General features: G+C 65.2%; 1 protein-coding gene across 8 annotated transcripts in view; it reads left to right on the top strand.

The window, feature by feature from the left end:
• The window catches only part of PLEC (plectin), a 56,326-nt gene that overhangs the window by 22,074 nt on the left and 19,789 nt on the right, over window positions 1-14,463 (top strand). For 4 of the 8 annotated variants that reach the window (XM_072949967.1, XM_072949971.1, XM_072949972.1 and 1 more), the window contains 8 exons: window positions 10,582-10,643; window positions 11,079-11,168; window positions 12,008-12,085; window positions 12,168-12,260; window positions 13,142-13,308; window positions 13,910-14,025; window positions 14,102-14,208; window positions 14,295-14,414. In XM_072949967.1, the coding sequence (XP_072806068.1) occupies window positions 10,582-10,643; window positions 11,079-11,168; window positions 12,008-12,085; window positions 12,168-12,260; window positions 13,142-13,308; window positions 13,910-14,025; window positions 14,102-14,208; window positions 14,295-14,414 (833 nt within the window). Of the gene's footprint in view, window positions 1-2,779; window positions 2,867-5,058; window positions 5,322-6,663; window positions 6,920-9,583; window positions 9,864-10,581; window positions 10,644-11,078; window positions 11,169-12,007; window positions 12,086-12,167; window positions 12,261-13,141; window positions 13,309-13,909; window positions 14,026-14,101; window positions 14,209-14,294; window positions 14,415-14,463 lie in introns of those variants that run through there. The other 4 variants (XM_072949973.1, XM_072949970.1, XM_072949968.1 and 1 more) reach the window with 4 other exon arrangements.

The raw sequence follows: 14,463 nt of genomic DNA, 5'->3' as shown, positions 1-14,463 counted from the left end.
CCTCTCTGCTTGAGGTGGGAGCCTGCAGAGGAGGTGCTGGGTGGGCCACGGGTGCAGCTGCTTTCCAGAAGTGTGGGTGACTGCCTGACCTTTCTGAGCCTTGAGTCTGTCCGGTGGGGATGATGACATGCTCCCGTGGTTGTGGTGCAGATGTGATACTGCAACTGGGCGCTTGGGGGCTTGTGGTTGGTGGTGGCCTAGAGGGCAGCCCTGGGTCGGGGAGAAGAGCAGACCCTAGATAGGAGCATCAGCCGCTGGGCAGGAGGCCGGGCCATGGCGGGTGCTGGGCCCAGCCTGGGGTCTAGGTAGGTCCTTCCCAATGGGAGCAGGGTCCCAGAGGATGGAACGGGTCCTGCTGTCCCAGGGGAGGCCAGCAGCCACTTGCTGTGCCCCTGCTCTGGGACATCCCTCTGTCCCTAAGCACCTGTGCTGCAGGACCCAGGCTGGCAGACAACCAGTGTCCCATGTCGCTTGAGGCTCACACTTCTTGTGCTTCTGGAGCTTGCTGGCCTGGGTGTTGACGTGGGGCCACCTGTCCCCAGCACAGGGCAGGCCTGGCCCCTGCCTCCATCTTTGTGTCTCACTGCCTGGGGAGGAGCTTGGTCTCAGAGGGGTGCAAGGGGGCCTGGGGTGAGGCCAGAAGGGTGGATAGGAGCTTGCAGGGAGACTGAATGGGGTTGGGGAGCCAGGGGCAGCCCCAGGTGCTGAGTGGCAGCCTCACCTCTGGTCTGGTCTGGGTTGGACCCACTAGGGCCAAGCTGTGGGAGCCCATCTGGAAGGATCAGTGAGGCTGTGGGGTCGAGGGACAGCCTCAGGCTCACCATGTGGCCTCTCCAGCTCCTGTCGGTGGGGCAACAGTTTCTCCCACAAAGAGACAAGAGTGCCTGGCCAGGTGCCTGACCTCCGCCTCGCTGCTGCCCCTGCACCCCTCAGTGGTTTGGCCCGCCAGCCCTCTCCCCCTTCTTGGGTCAAGGGTGTGGTGAGTTTGAGCCCCTCCCTCCTTTTCTCTCCTTCTTCCTTGTCTGTGGCCAGGCTGGGCAGGCAGTTGGCTGCAGGCCAGGAGGGGGACTGGGTGTGGCTGCAGTGGGCAGAGGGGAGGGCACCCCCCAGCCCTGACGGAGGTGACTCAGTCTTCCCTTCCTGGCCACAGCCGCCAGTGGCGGCTCAGAGTTTCCAACAGGAAATCAGCTCCAGCTCCAGGCTGAGTCAGGGCCTGCGGGTGTGGGCCCCCCCTCCTTCCCCTCAGGGACCCGAGCGCCCCTCTCAGCACAGGAGGATGCCCAGGTGCCTTGGGTGCTGGGTGTGTCACAGGGCTGTGTCCCTGTCTGCAGGGGTCATGATGGCTCCACACTCTGGCTAGGGATGTTCTGATGATGTTTAGAACCCACGACTTCTCAAGAGATTTTACAATCCTCGAGTAACGGGCCACACAGACCCCTTCCTTCCCCACAGCATCGCCCCTCCAGTCAGTTTGCAGAGGGGCCAGGCCAGGAGTGTGAGGGACCAGCTGCACTGCTCCCCAGAATGGCCTCGATCACGTGGGCTGCCCTGGTTGGGGAGCCGCGGACACTGCAGGGCACTGAGCTGGGCCTGCTGCACCTCGGTCCCCACCGTGAGGCCCCACCCGCTCCCTGTGCCCCAGTGGTCTGCTCATCCACGTGGGAAGGTGACCACCATGTGTCCAGCCACATACCAGCCAGACCCAGACTGAGTCTCTGGCTGGGAGCCTCCAGATCTGGGCATGAACTGGATGGAGAGCGAGCAGTCAGGAAGGGCCCCTTTGAGGAGGTGCTCTGAGCTGAGCCCTGACTGAAGACTCAGTCAGGGGCCACTCAGCAGGGAGAGGCCAGGTGGGGGGAGGGCGAGGAATTTGGGGCTACTTTGTGTGATGGAAAGCTGGTAGATTGAATTTCTATATGTGAATTTCATTTGCCTTTTAAGTAGTAATGATTTGCCTGGCTCAAAATTTGGAATGAACCAAAACACCCGTAGAGAAACGGTGGCATCTGCAAGCCCTCAGCACGTGTGTCTTTTATGCATCAGGGGCAGGTGGCCTTTGGGGCTTTGCTTCTCCTGACCCCGAGGCGCTCCAGACTTTCCCACACGGCTTGTCCACAGGGCCCGTGGCGTCAGCGCCCGAGCTGCCCCGCTCTTCCCACAGCTGCAGGGAGCCCCGCACGCGATGGGACGCGTGGGTCCAGCCAGCCCTGTGAAAGCCCCTAGCTCTGTACTTGGCTTGTCTGCGGGGAACCTGCGGCGCCCTGATGGGCTTCTAAGTGGGCTGTGGCGGGGTTAGGTCTGCCTGCCACCTGGCCCTGCAGCGGCTGGCTGGGACGCGCCCAGGGGAGGCGCGCAGAGGCCGGGACAGGGCTGAGGGGTGTCGAAGGTGTGTTTTCCAGGGCAGACGGCTGCCTCCAGGCTGGCTGCAGTGGGTGTGGCAGGGACTGGGCTGAGGGAACGAGGGGCCTGGAGGGGCCAGGGAGGGGCGGGCCGGTGGGGCCCTTGGGGTGGGCTGGGCAGGGCAGGCACAGTGGAGAAGACCGCTGGCCCTGAGGGCTGTGCCTGATGGCTCTGGGATTGCAGGCTAGCTGGTCTACTCACCCCCCCGGGCTGGTCTGACCCGTCGGTCCGCTGGGCTTCGGTTCTGCTCAGTTTGCTGACTAAGGGGTGGCTGTGAGGAGGAGCCACATCTCCCAGAGCTGGGTGGGGAGGCCAAGGCTCGAACGAGCCCTCCCTCTGCCTCCCACCCCTTCCCTCCTTCCTGCATTCCCTTCCTTTCTTCTCTGCTTGCTCTTGGAGCTGCCTGGCCCGTGGGCGGCCGCCATGGACAGGTACAGCATGGAGGAGCTGATTCAGCTGGGCCAAGGTAGGGCAGGGCTGGGCAGGGGGCTGCAGGGGTGCAGGAGGGAGGGGTGGAGGCCTCCAGCTGGGGCCGGGCTGGGCTCTCCCAGTCAGCCTGTGTCTAGGGCCCTGGAGACACCAAACTTAGGGATGCAGGGAAGAGCAGGGCTCCCTCTCAGAGATGCCAGGGGGCGTGTCTGAGTGGGATGGAGGCGTCTGGGAACGGCAGGCTCTGCCCTCTGTGGGGTGGTGGAATACTGCTGTCACCCAAGAGGGACACTCAACTCCAGGGGCTGGTCCTCCCCCTGCTGTTAGAGTCCCCGGCTCCTTTGAGGCTTCCCCAGCCCAGTCCCAGCCTCCAGAGCTGGCCAGTGCAGGCCAGTTTCCTTCAGAATTGAGCTTCTGAAGCACGAGGTTGGTGGGCAGGAAGCTTGGGTGGGCTCCATCCCTTCAGCCCTCCACGCCTCCACGCCTCCACGCCTCTCCTCATTGCCTTGGTCTCCCCACGTGGGCAGGGTACCCCTTCCCTGGTGGTCAGAGGCGAAGCATGGTTTGCTGTGCTTTGCTGCAGGCTGACGGCACACTCCAGACAGACCTCCTGGGCTGACATCACAGCCTTGTGTGGCCGCAGGCAAGCTCCCCTTTCTGTGCCTCAGTTTCCCCATCTGTACGACGGATAATAGCATGGGACTTACTACATAGTGCTCTCTGAGGATTAAAATAGAGTGGAGCTTGACCTGTGGAAGTGGTACAAAATTGGGTATAAACCCGAACGCCCTGCCTGCTAGGGCCTGGGGGTCCGGGCTGCTGGGAGGAGAGGAGCAGGGTTGTGACCCCACCACGTCCTGTTTTCTGAGTGTACTGGAGCCAGGTTAGTCCAGGATGGGACGTGGGCCTGCTTGCTGCCAGGGACCTTGGCCCCACATCTTCTGCCAGCCAGCGGCTGTGGGGTTCTGGAGTGGGGCCAGGGCAGACACCAGTAGTGTCCTGGGGGGGCGCTCACGTGGCCCAGCCAGATTTGGGGCCGCCTAGGTCTCTGGCCTGCGGTGTGACCTTGGGGAGTCTGTCCCATCCCTCTGGGCCAGGTGTTGTGTTTGGTGACTTGTGCGGGGGGGCCCCATGCCCATGTGGCCTTTGCAAGTGCACACCCCACAGGGTGGGCCGGGCGGGCTGCACCCCATTCCATGGGGACATGAGCCCCAGGCTCTGAGTGCCAGTGCCAGGCCTTGTTCTGAGGGGTACCCTGACGCCAGGAGGCTTCTTATTGTCAGAATCCTCCGTGGGAGCCTGTGGGGAGCATCGGGCAGCGCCTCCCAGTCAGACAGGGCTCCGGCAAAGGCTGCGGGCCCCAGTGCCCTCCCTCCGCACGTCATGTTCTAAGTCTGGACAAGTGACGGGCCTTGCTTGCCCTCCACGGGTATTTATATCCCTGGGCCCCCTGCCCACCCTCCCCTCCCCCACAGACACAGGCACTGCTGCTGACAGCAGCACCGCTGTGCCCTCCTCCCCGGCGCCACTGCCACTGCCCGGCTTGCTGCGCCTCCGAGGGGCCTGTGACCACACCCGCTCCCTGTTGGACCCCTGGGCTCCTGCCACTGTCCCCAATGAAGATTGTGCCGGGTAGGTGGGGCAGCCTTTGAAATCCTTGTGAGAGCCCAGCTGGGGCGATGGGCAGGGGGCTCGGTCCTTCCCCCCCCCCGCCCCGGCTCCCTGCTTTCAGGGCCCCTCCCTCCTGTTGTTCTACGTGGGGGGCTTTGGGATTCCGGGGCAGCTCCGCTCACTCGTCTTTGAGAGCTGTTGGGTCAGCTGCACGCCCCTAGGCCAGCAAGGGCTGGGGCCCTGACATGCATCCCCTCGTCGCTGGCAGCTGTCACCAGAGGGCACCCTTGGAGGCAGAATGGGGTGCTCAGGCAGCACGGTCACCCTCCTGGTGGGGTGGAGGTGGGGGTGGGGTGGGGGAAGACTGTGCTGAGGCCGCCCAGGCTGTGCTGGGGGGGGGCCGTGGCTTGCCCAGGCTTCCCCACAAGCCCCTCCTCCCAGCGGGTGTGGCTCTGGGTAAGCAGGGGTTAAGGCTCCAGCTAACCTTGAGCGTGACAGCTCTGCTGCTGGGACAGCTGAGCGGGCACCGTGGGAGGCGGGTGGGGAGCGCCGACTGGCCGGGAGGGGGGCAGGCGGGAGCACAGTTGTGCAGCAGTGCAGCGGACGACGGACTTGTCTCTGGGCCGACAGTGTGGTAGGGCGGTCCTGCAGGCGGGGCGGTCCTTGGTCCCGGGCATCCCCCACCCGCCCTCCACTCGGGGAGGGAGGGGTTCAGCCGGCCTCACACAGCCGTTCCGAAGGGCGGCTCAGCCTGCTCTGATCCAGAGCCATGGAGCCCTCGGGCAGCCTATTCCCTTCCCTGGTGGTCGTGGGCCATGTTGTCACTCTGGCCGCTGTGTGGCACTGGCGCAGGGGGCGCCGGCGGGTGCAGGATGAGCAAGGTAAGGCCGCTGGTGGCTACTGCCTGGGCTGCTGCCACCAGCTGCCACCCCAGGCTGGGGGCTGGGGGCGGGGCGGGCAAGGGGCCGCCTCTCTCCCGCCCCTATATTTCCCTATGCCCTCCCCTTCCTGTCCCTGAGCGAAGCACTGGCACAGGGTCCCCCCCCCCACGGGCAGGACCAGGGCTCTGTGGCTCCATCAGCCTGGAGCCCCCTACTGGGAAGAGGTGTGAAGGAAGGAGAGGCTGGGGTGGACCTCCGGATGGGGGTTGGGGGAATGGGCAGCAAGGGAGGCACCTCTCTAGCTGTCAGGGACCGGGTGAGCACAGGTGACTGTCAGTACGGAAACCGCAGCTGGCAGGTGCAGAACGGGTGTCCTGGGGCAGGTCTTAGTAGAGCTCCCCACCAGGACCAGGGTGTGGCCGGGCCTGGGCAGAGCCTCCCTGCCCACTGCAGAGGGTGAGGCAGGTGCCTGAGCACCAAAGGCCAGGGCCCAGGAGTGCCTCCAGATGGGTAGCCAGGCTGTGCTCTGCCCTCCCCCTGCTCCGGGTCACCCACTCTGGGCTACAGCCCTTGGCAGCTGTGCCCAGCCCAGGACCCGGTGGGGCCTGCCTCTGCTCAAGTGAATGAGCTGGAGTGGGTAGCAGTGGGGATCGGGGTTCTGGCCAGAGGAGCTGCCCCAATGAGGACATGCAGACTGTGCTTGGGTCTGCACTGGGCATACCCTGGGGTGTGGGGGTTTCCAGGGCTGCCCCCAGCAGGCCTGCTTAGTCTTAGCCTGGGTGCCAGGCCTGCTGAACATGAGGTGTGAGTCAGGACGGGGCTTCTAGGCGTGGCTTTGGGGGCTGGGAAGTAGCTGGTGACTCAGCTGCAGGGACGTTCAATAAAGTGCAAGGGCCAGGGCTTCTCCCCTCTGGTTGGGCCCTCCCTCCCTCCTTCAGCTTGGTTTTGTCCCCTGTTCCCATGTGAGGAAGGGGCTCCCCTGTGGCCGCTGTCCTGGCCTGCTCCCTGTCTCTTCTGCCCTCGGTGCCCCTTGAGGCTTTGGCGGCTGTTCTGTTCTTGGCTGTTCTCAGCCCCCTGGTGGCACCACCCTCCTGCTCGCACCACCTCCCACCTCCCGCCAGTCCTGCTGCGAGCGTTGTCCCCTGAATGTCAGTCCTGGGAGCTCCCAGGCCTCTTTGTCCTCCAGAGCAGCCTCCCTCTGCCCCCAGTCCCCCAGGCCAAGCTAGATCCTTTCCCTCCAAGTAGGGGCGCGGCTTGTAGGCCCACACTGGGCGGGGCGCCCGCCAGGGGCAGGTTTTTCCCGTCCGGGCTGAGCGCCCGAGGCCGGCTGCGGTGGCGGCAGCAGTGGGGGAGGCTGTGCAGTGCACAGCCGGCGGCCTCGCAGCGTGGGCTGGAAGGCAGACACGCCGCGCTGTCCTGTTTGTTGTCCTCGTGGGCAGACCCCAGGGCACCCAGGCTCATGGCTGCCACTGGCACACGGGGGGCGGGAGTCGCTTTTGAGGCGCAGAAGGAGGTTGTGCTGGATCGGCCGTGCTGGCTGGATGGGGGCTGCGAGCAGGCCCGCAGGGGCTACCTCTACCGGCAGCTGTGCTGCGTAGGTGGGTGCAGCTGGACGGGCGATGGCTGGAGGGGGCGCCAGTCTCCGCAGGGAAAAGCCGCCTGCCGTGGAAGGGGGCGGGGCCCGGCTCAGGTGCAGCCCCGCCCCCAGACTCTGTTCGGAAACACCTGGGGAGGAAGGCGGGGTGAGGTCTCCTCTGTCCCTTTGTTCCCCCTGGAGCAGGGGGAGGGGGAGGGGCGGGGCTGGCTTGGGCATCGGCCTTGGTTTCTGTGCATCGGCCGGTTGGCAGTCGGGATGTGTGCGGAGGGAGGGAGGGCCTGAGGGCGGGTCTCCAGGCCCTCGGCCGCCCTGGCAGCCGCAGCGGGGTCCCCTTCTCGATTGGCCAGCTTCCTGTCCAGGAGCGCCTTCATTGGTTGTGGGGCCTCCAGCCTTAGTTTCCATATCGTAAAAGGGGCAGCGATACTCTTCAGAGAGTCATGGACAGCTCTAGGTTACACTGAGCTGGTGGTCAGGGGTCAGGCAGTTGTGCCCGAGCATCAGTGCTGGGGTCAGGCAGATGTGTCTGAGCATCAGTGCTGGGGGGGAATGCCCTGGGAAGGCCGACGGAGAGGGCAGCAGTATGGCCTGCTGGGGCACACGGGGCTGGGCCAGCCTGTTTTGTCTGCTGGTTTGAGGGCCTGAATAGGATGGACAGGGAAGGGGACATCCACAGCTAGGGACAAGGGACTGGCAGGCAAGGCTGGGAGGGAGGGGCTGTGGAGGTGGGGGGAGAGGATGAGCTCTGAGACCCTGGGAAGAGCTCAGAGGAGGAGGCACCAGAGGCTGGAGGGCTTCCAGGGGGATGGTGCTGCCGGAGCTGGGCTTGGGAGGTGATGAACTCCATGCAGGACAGCGAGACGGCATCTTTGGAGGGCCCTTAGTGGCAGGGAGAAAGCTGGAGAAGCAGCTTGGGCTGGGGCCTGGGCTGGGGGCTCACCTGTCTTGGATGTCAGGCCCTGGTGCCTCCAGGTTACAGCTTCTCCTGGAGTTCCCTGCTCCCAATTCCTGATTCATCCCCAGCGGCCTCTGGTGTCTTTGCCCTCACCAGAATGACACCCCTACCCCTGCAGGTAGGGACCCCACCTCTCTGTTACTGCTGGACTAGCCCAGAGCCTGCATTCAGCAGGTGCTCAGTTATAGGCTTTTTGAACTGCTAAGATGGGGGATCTTCGGGAGAAGGCATTTCCGCAGGCTCCAGACCTGGGGAGGGGCAGGTGGGTGTGCTGGCGTGAGACATTCTTGGTGTGCACTGTACTGGGAGCGCTAGCAGACGTAGGGTGAGATTTGGATTGTGGAGCACCTCTGGACAGGGAAGAGCTGACGTCTGGTGGGGGCTGGTAGGGCCTCTGCAGACCCGGCCTGGAGGGTAGAGCAGGTTCAGAGTCTGAGATTGGGGCCCCAGGGGGATCTCCAGAGGTGGGGAGAGGGGTGTGAGACACTTGGCAGCCCTAGGAGTCTGTTAGGCTGTGCCCCAGGCCTGGGGATGGGGTATAACCAGCTGGGCCTGGCTTGGCAACCCTACCCTGCGGGGTTTGGGCGCCCTCCCGTGGCCACAGAGGGGCAGCAGGGCTGAGGGTGGGGTGAGCTTTTCCTGGAACAGAAGCCTGAAGGCACTGGGGAAGGGGGAGGGGCAGCGGCTCACAGCTGGATCCCATCAAGCCAGATTCTCCGACTGGAAAATTCTGTGGTCAGGGCGGTGCATTCTTTCCTGCGGTGGTCGGGCAGCTGGGCAGTCCCTGTGGGGCCATGGGCAACTGTGTCCGAGACTGGAGAGAGCCAGGCAGCACCCCTGTGCCCTTTGTCTTTCCACCTTTACAGCCCTGGATCACGGCTATCTGTGAGCCCCACCCGACTGTAAACAGCCCGCCACCCATCCTGCCCCCACTGCCCCCAGGTGCGGCTTCCTTGCCTGTGAGTCACCGTGCCTGGGCCCCCTCCCCATCCCTGACTCACTGGCTGGGCCCCCTCTAGGTGCTCCCCACTGGCCCCAGCGCCCCCCCCCAACGTGGAGCAGAGTTCCTGCAGCTCAGGGCTGAGCGGTCCTGCCCAGTGAGTCAGCGCTCAGCTATGTGCCCCCTCCTGCCCTGCCGTGTGCTCTGCCTTCAGATCGGGCACTGCTCCAGGACTGGCCTGGTGGGCAGCCTGGGAAAGGCCTGCCCGGCCCTGGACCACGGTGGAGCCTAGCAGGGCGTAGGGGCTGGGCGTAGGGCATGGATTATGAGGAGGGGTGATTTAGGGGGTCTGCGAGGAAAGGATGGGCAGTTGCCCCCAAGTCCCTCAGCTTGGGGGACCCTCCTAGAGCTCCTCTGGTAGGTAAGGTGGGCCGGCTGAGGGGCAGCCCTGGGCCCAGCCACACTCAGGCACCCTCCCCGTAGTGAGGGCCTCCTCTGGAGTGGCCATGTGGATGGCATGTGGTTTCCTGTGGTCCTGGCACTGGTCTGTGTGCAGTGAGGTGCCCGGTCGCCTCCAACCTCCAGGTCCCCCCCCCCAGGGGTTTCAGCAGGCAGAGTGGGTAAGGAAACCCCTGGGTTTCCTGTTTCTGCCCCAGTGTGGGTGTGGCCGTGGGGGAGGGGCTGCCTCCCTGGAGGGGGTGGGCAGGGCGGGGTGGGGCTCCCGTGGGCGGGGACAGCCACTGGGGAGTAGGGCGGGTAGGGAGTGGCCACACCAACTCGGCTCTGAGCTGAGCCGAGCTGAGCCCAGCCTGCCACCGCCACCGCCACCGCCGAGCGAGTGCTGTTGCCGCACCAGCCTCAGCCGCCTGTGTGCACGCGGGGCACAGGACGCAGCACCTGGGGGCCGAGGGACAGAGCGCTGAAAAGGCAGGGACAGCACCATGTCTCAGCACCGGCTCCGCGTGCCCGAGCCTGAGGGCCTGGGTCCCAAGAGAACCAGCTCGGAGGACAACCTCTACCTGGCTGTGCTCAGGGCCTCAGAGGGCAAGAAAGGTAGCGGGCACTCCTTGCTGGGCCAGACAGGCAAGAGGCAGGAAGGGCCTAGTCCTGCGGCAGGAAGCCTGGCCCTGGGCGGGGGTGGGGCCCAAACGCTGAGGGTCTGAATTTGGGGACAGACTCTGAGACAAGCCCTGGGGGTGCGGGCGGTGTGCTGTCCTGGCCCAGGTGCTGAGTTGCCAGGGCGGGCAGTGGGCAGCAAACTCTGCCCACACAAAGAGGGCTGGCCTATGTTGGTGAGGCTGGTAGTGGCCTCTGGGCCTTGGGTATAGGGCTTTGGTCTGGGGGGGCGCCCACTGCCCGTTGAGAGAACAGAGCTTCCCCCTTGCCACATCCCTGCCCAGTCGTGGGTCCTGGCCTGGAACGTCTGCCCAGGTCCCCGAGAGGCAGCATGTGTGGGGGTGGGGCGGGTTGGGACTTGCCAGCCACTCTGGGTGCGCTCTGGGTGCGGCTGGCAGCTCCAGACCCTCCCCTCTTGGGAGGGAGACAATAGAGGGATGAGCGGTGGGCACCTCGTGTGCCCAGCCCCTCCCCTCCCAGCCAGGGCTGACTGGGGCCCCGGTCTCTGCCAGGCTGGTGGGGCAGGGGCCAGGAGACTGAGTCTCAGTGTGTGGTGCTGAGGTCTTCTTCAGGTCACTGCCTGCATGGTGGTCACCTCTTGGAGGCCCTCTGGGCTTCTCCCAGGCCCCAGGTAACCTGGCCTTGTCTCTCCCAGATGAGCGGGACCGCGTGCAGAAGAAAACCTTCACCAAGTGGGTCAACAAACACCTCATCAAGGTTGGTGGTGTGTGTGCACAGGGGCGTTTGTGTGCACGCACTTGGCTTCAGGGGCTGAGGAGATCGTGGATGGGGGCGGAGGAGGGTGTCCCTGGCCCTCCAGCCTGAGCAAAGGTCCCCACCCCTTCTGCCACCCACCTGCTCTCGATCACCCTTCACTGTCCTGAGAGCTAACCTTTCACCTCTGAAACCTGTCGTTTTCTGTCCTCTTCCTCCCCACGCTCGCTCCTGTCTCCTGCCTCCTGTCTTTTTCCTCCTTCTCCTCGTCTCTCCCGGTCTCTGTGTAGCACTGGAGGGCAGAGGTAGGTGACTCCGTGGGGGTGGGCGTGTTCTGTGGGCCTCCTGCCTTATGCCCTCTGGGGTCAGTGCCTGCCCTGCTCCAGGGCCTGTTGGTTCTAGGGACCTGCAGCCAGCCCAGCCCCTCTGTCCCTGCAGGCCCAGAGGCACATCAGTGACTTGTACGAAGACCTCCGTGATGGCCATAACCTCATCTCTCTCCTGGAGGTGCTCTCAGGGGACAGCCTGGTACGTCTGCCCGCCCGCCCGCCCCCTCCGTGGCCCCGCCTGCCTTCCCTCCTTGGGGTCTTTCCCATGCACCTGCTCCATGTTCAGCCTGGCCTCACCCCCTACTGCGTGCATCTCCTGGTCTAGAGTGTCAGGCCTCGCCTGGGAGTGGCCCTCAGCCGTGTGCCGTGGGCACTTGGCCCTGCCACCCTCCGTGCTGGAGCCTTTACACAGTAACCTCATGCTCTGCTCTGCTTTGGTTTCTCTGCTGCTTGGACTCTGAACTTTGACCTCTGCCCTTTACCTTTTGCCCTGCTCTGGCCCGGCAGCCAAGAGAGCGGGACGTAATCAGGAGCTCGCGCCTGGTGAGTGGTTGTGCCCGCTGGCCACGCGGCAGGTGGGCTCCCTGAGGCCACGAGCCCAGCCCACCCGGGGCTGACGGCCCATGCAGCCCCGCCTGCACCTGGTACGCGGGAGGGCAGATGACCCCGCGTCGAGCCGCCTGCTGTCCTGCCTGCTGCACTGCCTGAGACTGGGCAGGAGGACCCCCTCCCCCAAAGCCACTGCCCTCCACCCGGGGCTTCCTGGCTATTGTCTCCTCCCCACCCCCTCCTTCCTTCCCTGAAGCCTGGCCGTTGGACTTTCCAAGCCCCTGCTGGGCCTGGCCTCTGGGCCAGTAGCCCGCCTTTCCCAGCTGGGGTGGGTAGACGGGGACACAGAAGGGGCTGCTGCCCCAATGGGGAAGACACTCGTTCAATCGCTATAGATGCCTTGGGGTTCTGAGCTCGGGTGGGGCTGCAGGCGTCGGCCAGGCTGTGCCCTGGCTCTGGAGATGCTGACCAGCCTGCCTCCTCTCACAGCCCCGGGAGAAGGGGAGGATGCGCTTCCACAAGCTGCAGAACGTTCAGATCGCCCTGGACTATCTCCGGCACCGCCAGGTAAGGCTGCCCTCCTGGCCACAGGCCCCTCGCCCCCTTCCCCGCTGGCTTGCGGGCGTGACTGAGGACAGCTTGCTCGCAGGTGAAGCTGGTGAACATCAGGAACGATGACATCGCTGATGGCAACCCCAAGCTGACCCTTGGCCTGATCTGGACGATCATCCTGCACTTCCAGGTAGAGTGGCCTGGGCGTCCTCTCAGAACCTTGCTGCCAGCCAGCGCCCCAGCTCTGTGCTAGCTCCATGGCCTGAGGGTGCAGGCCTCTCTCTGGGGCCTGTCTATCCCGTGCCCTCTGGCCCTGGCTGGGCAGGGCCTGCAAAGCCTCCCTACAGAAGAATGCGTTCCCTGCTCGCTCCTGGTGCAGCCGCCTGCCCTGGGGAAGGTTCTGGAGAAGCACCCTCTGCACTGGCTGACTCACTCACTGCCCGCCCAGCAGCACAGGAAGCCACAAATCAGAGAGCTGGGCAGGCAGAGCCTGGTTGGCACGGCAGCTGAGTCACACAGGCGGGCGGGCTGACAGACAGACAGATAGCCAGGGACAGGCAGGCGGGTGAACAGACAGCAAGACAGCTTCTAGACCCGGGCCTGAAGGATCCGACTAAGTGCAGGGCTGGGCCAGTGCTGTGGCCCTGCATGCCCCATCCCCAGAGACCCGCCCCGCCCCTCCGAACAGCCTTGTCTAGGCTTGGGGCCTCTGAGCACGCTGTGGTGCTCTGGTGCCTGCCGCTGCTCTCCCGCGCCCACCCTCCCCCAACTCTGGCCCATGGCTGCCTTGGGGATGCTGGGTGTGCCCCAGGCCCAGGGAGCCCAGGGCACCCACCCTGTGGCAGCCGTGGGGGCTGGAGGTCTGACATTCTATGCCAGCTGCCGCCTGGAGTGGCCTGGGCTTGTGACGCTAACGTGTGGCGAGTTCCAGCAGCCCCCTGGCCGTGGGGGGGCCCCCCTGGGCCCCGCTCTTCTCAACTGGCTGGGTGGCTCCTGTGTGCTGAGACTGGGCACCAGGCAGGGTAGGTGGCCATGGCTGAGCTCCTGCCTCCTGCCCACTGTGTGGGGCAGATCTCAGACATCCAGGTGAGCGGGCAGTCGGAGGACATGACGGCCAAGGAAAAGCTGCTGCTGTGGTCCCAGCGCATGGTGGAGGGCTACCAGGGCCTGCGCTGTGACAACTTCACCTCCAGCTGGCGCGACGGCCGCCTCTTCAACGCCATCATCCACCGGCACAAGTATGAGGCCCAGGCGCGGGGTGGGGCTGAGGGTCAGGGGCGCCCTGCAGCCCCTCAGCTGGCCACCTCAAACATGTCGGGGCGAAGAGTGCCAAGGAGGCGTCTGCTGAGGATGGGAACCTGCTGCCCGCGGGGACGGGTACCAGTGCCAGCCTGCCCAGCCCTACCACACCCTTCCTGCCTCCTCCTGGGCCCTTCCAGAGGCAGCGCTGGCTTCCACAGAGCCGAGAACAGTGGGCTGCTGGTTCTCACAGCTGTGAGCGTCTGCTTCATGTGAAGGCCCTGGAAGGGGACTGGGTGGCTGGGCCACGGTGGGGTCAGCCTTCAGGGGATCTCAGCCCCCACCCAGGACCTGAGGTCTGGTGGGCAGGGTGGCTGTGGGGAGCCCAGGCTGACCAGCACACCCCCTGGGCTCCTGCCCACTGTAGGCCCTTTGAGCGCCTGGGGAGCAGGGGTCCCAGCAGGCACAGTGCCTGCACATGGGCTGCCTATGTGGCAGGACTGGGCGCCAGGGTGAGTGTGGGGTTGGGGTCTGTGTGTGGGGATCTCCCTGCTCCTGTGCCGCCCCCTCCCTGCCTACCCGCCTGCCCCTTGCCCGTAGGCCTATGCTTATCGACATGAACAAGGTGTATCGTCAGACCAACCTGGAGAACCTGGACCAGGCCTTCTCTGTGGCAGAGCGGGATCTGGGGGTGACCCGGCTCCTGGACCCTGAGGGTACGTGCCTCTGCCCCTCTTCCCTCTCCCATCCCAGCCACTTGCTGGGGCCCCTCTGACCCCACCTCGCCCGCAGACGTGGACGTCCCTCAGCCTGACGAGAAGTCCATCATCACCTACGTCTCGTCCTTGTATGATGCCATGCCCCGTGTGCCTGATGTGCAGGATGGGGTGAAGGCCAACGTGAGTGATGGCCAGCAGGCCCCGGCGAGGCGTGGGGGTGGGGGAGGCCCTGACGGCCCCTGACGGCCCCTTGCCCACCCGCCCAGGAGCTGCAGCTGCGCTGGCAGGAGTACCGGGAGCTGGTGGTGCTTCTGCTGCAGTGGGTCCGGCAGCACACAGCTGCCTTCGAGGAGCGCCGGTTCCCCTCCAGCTTCGAGGAGATCGAGGTGGGCTTACCTGCTCAGCCAGGGTTCTGTGCCCACTGTGGTGGCCCCT

Source organism: Vicugna pacos, chromosome 25 (genome assembly GCF_048564905.1).
Source record: "Vicugna pacos chromosome 25, VicPac4, whole genome shotgun sequence".
Classification (NCBI taxonomy): Eukaryota; Metazoa; Chordata; class Mammalia; order Artiodactyla; family Camelidae; genus Vicugna; species Vicugna pacos.
Note: the sequence above shows the minus strand (reverse complement) of the source record. Positions and strands in the feature narration are given on the sequence as shown.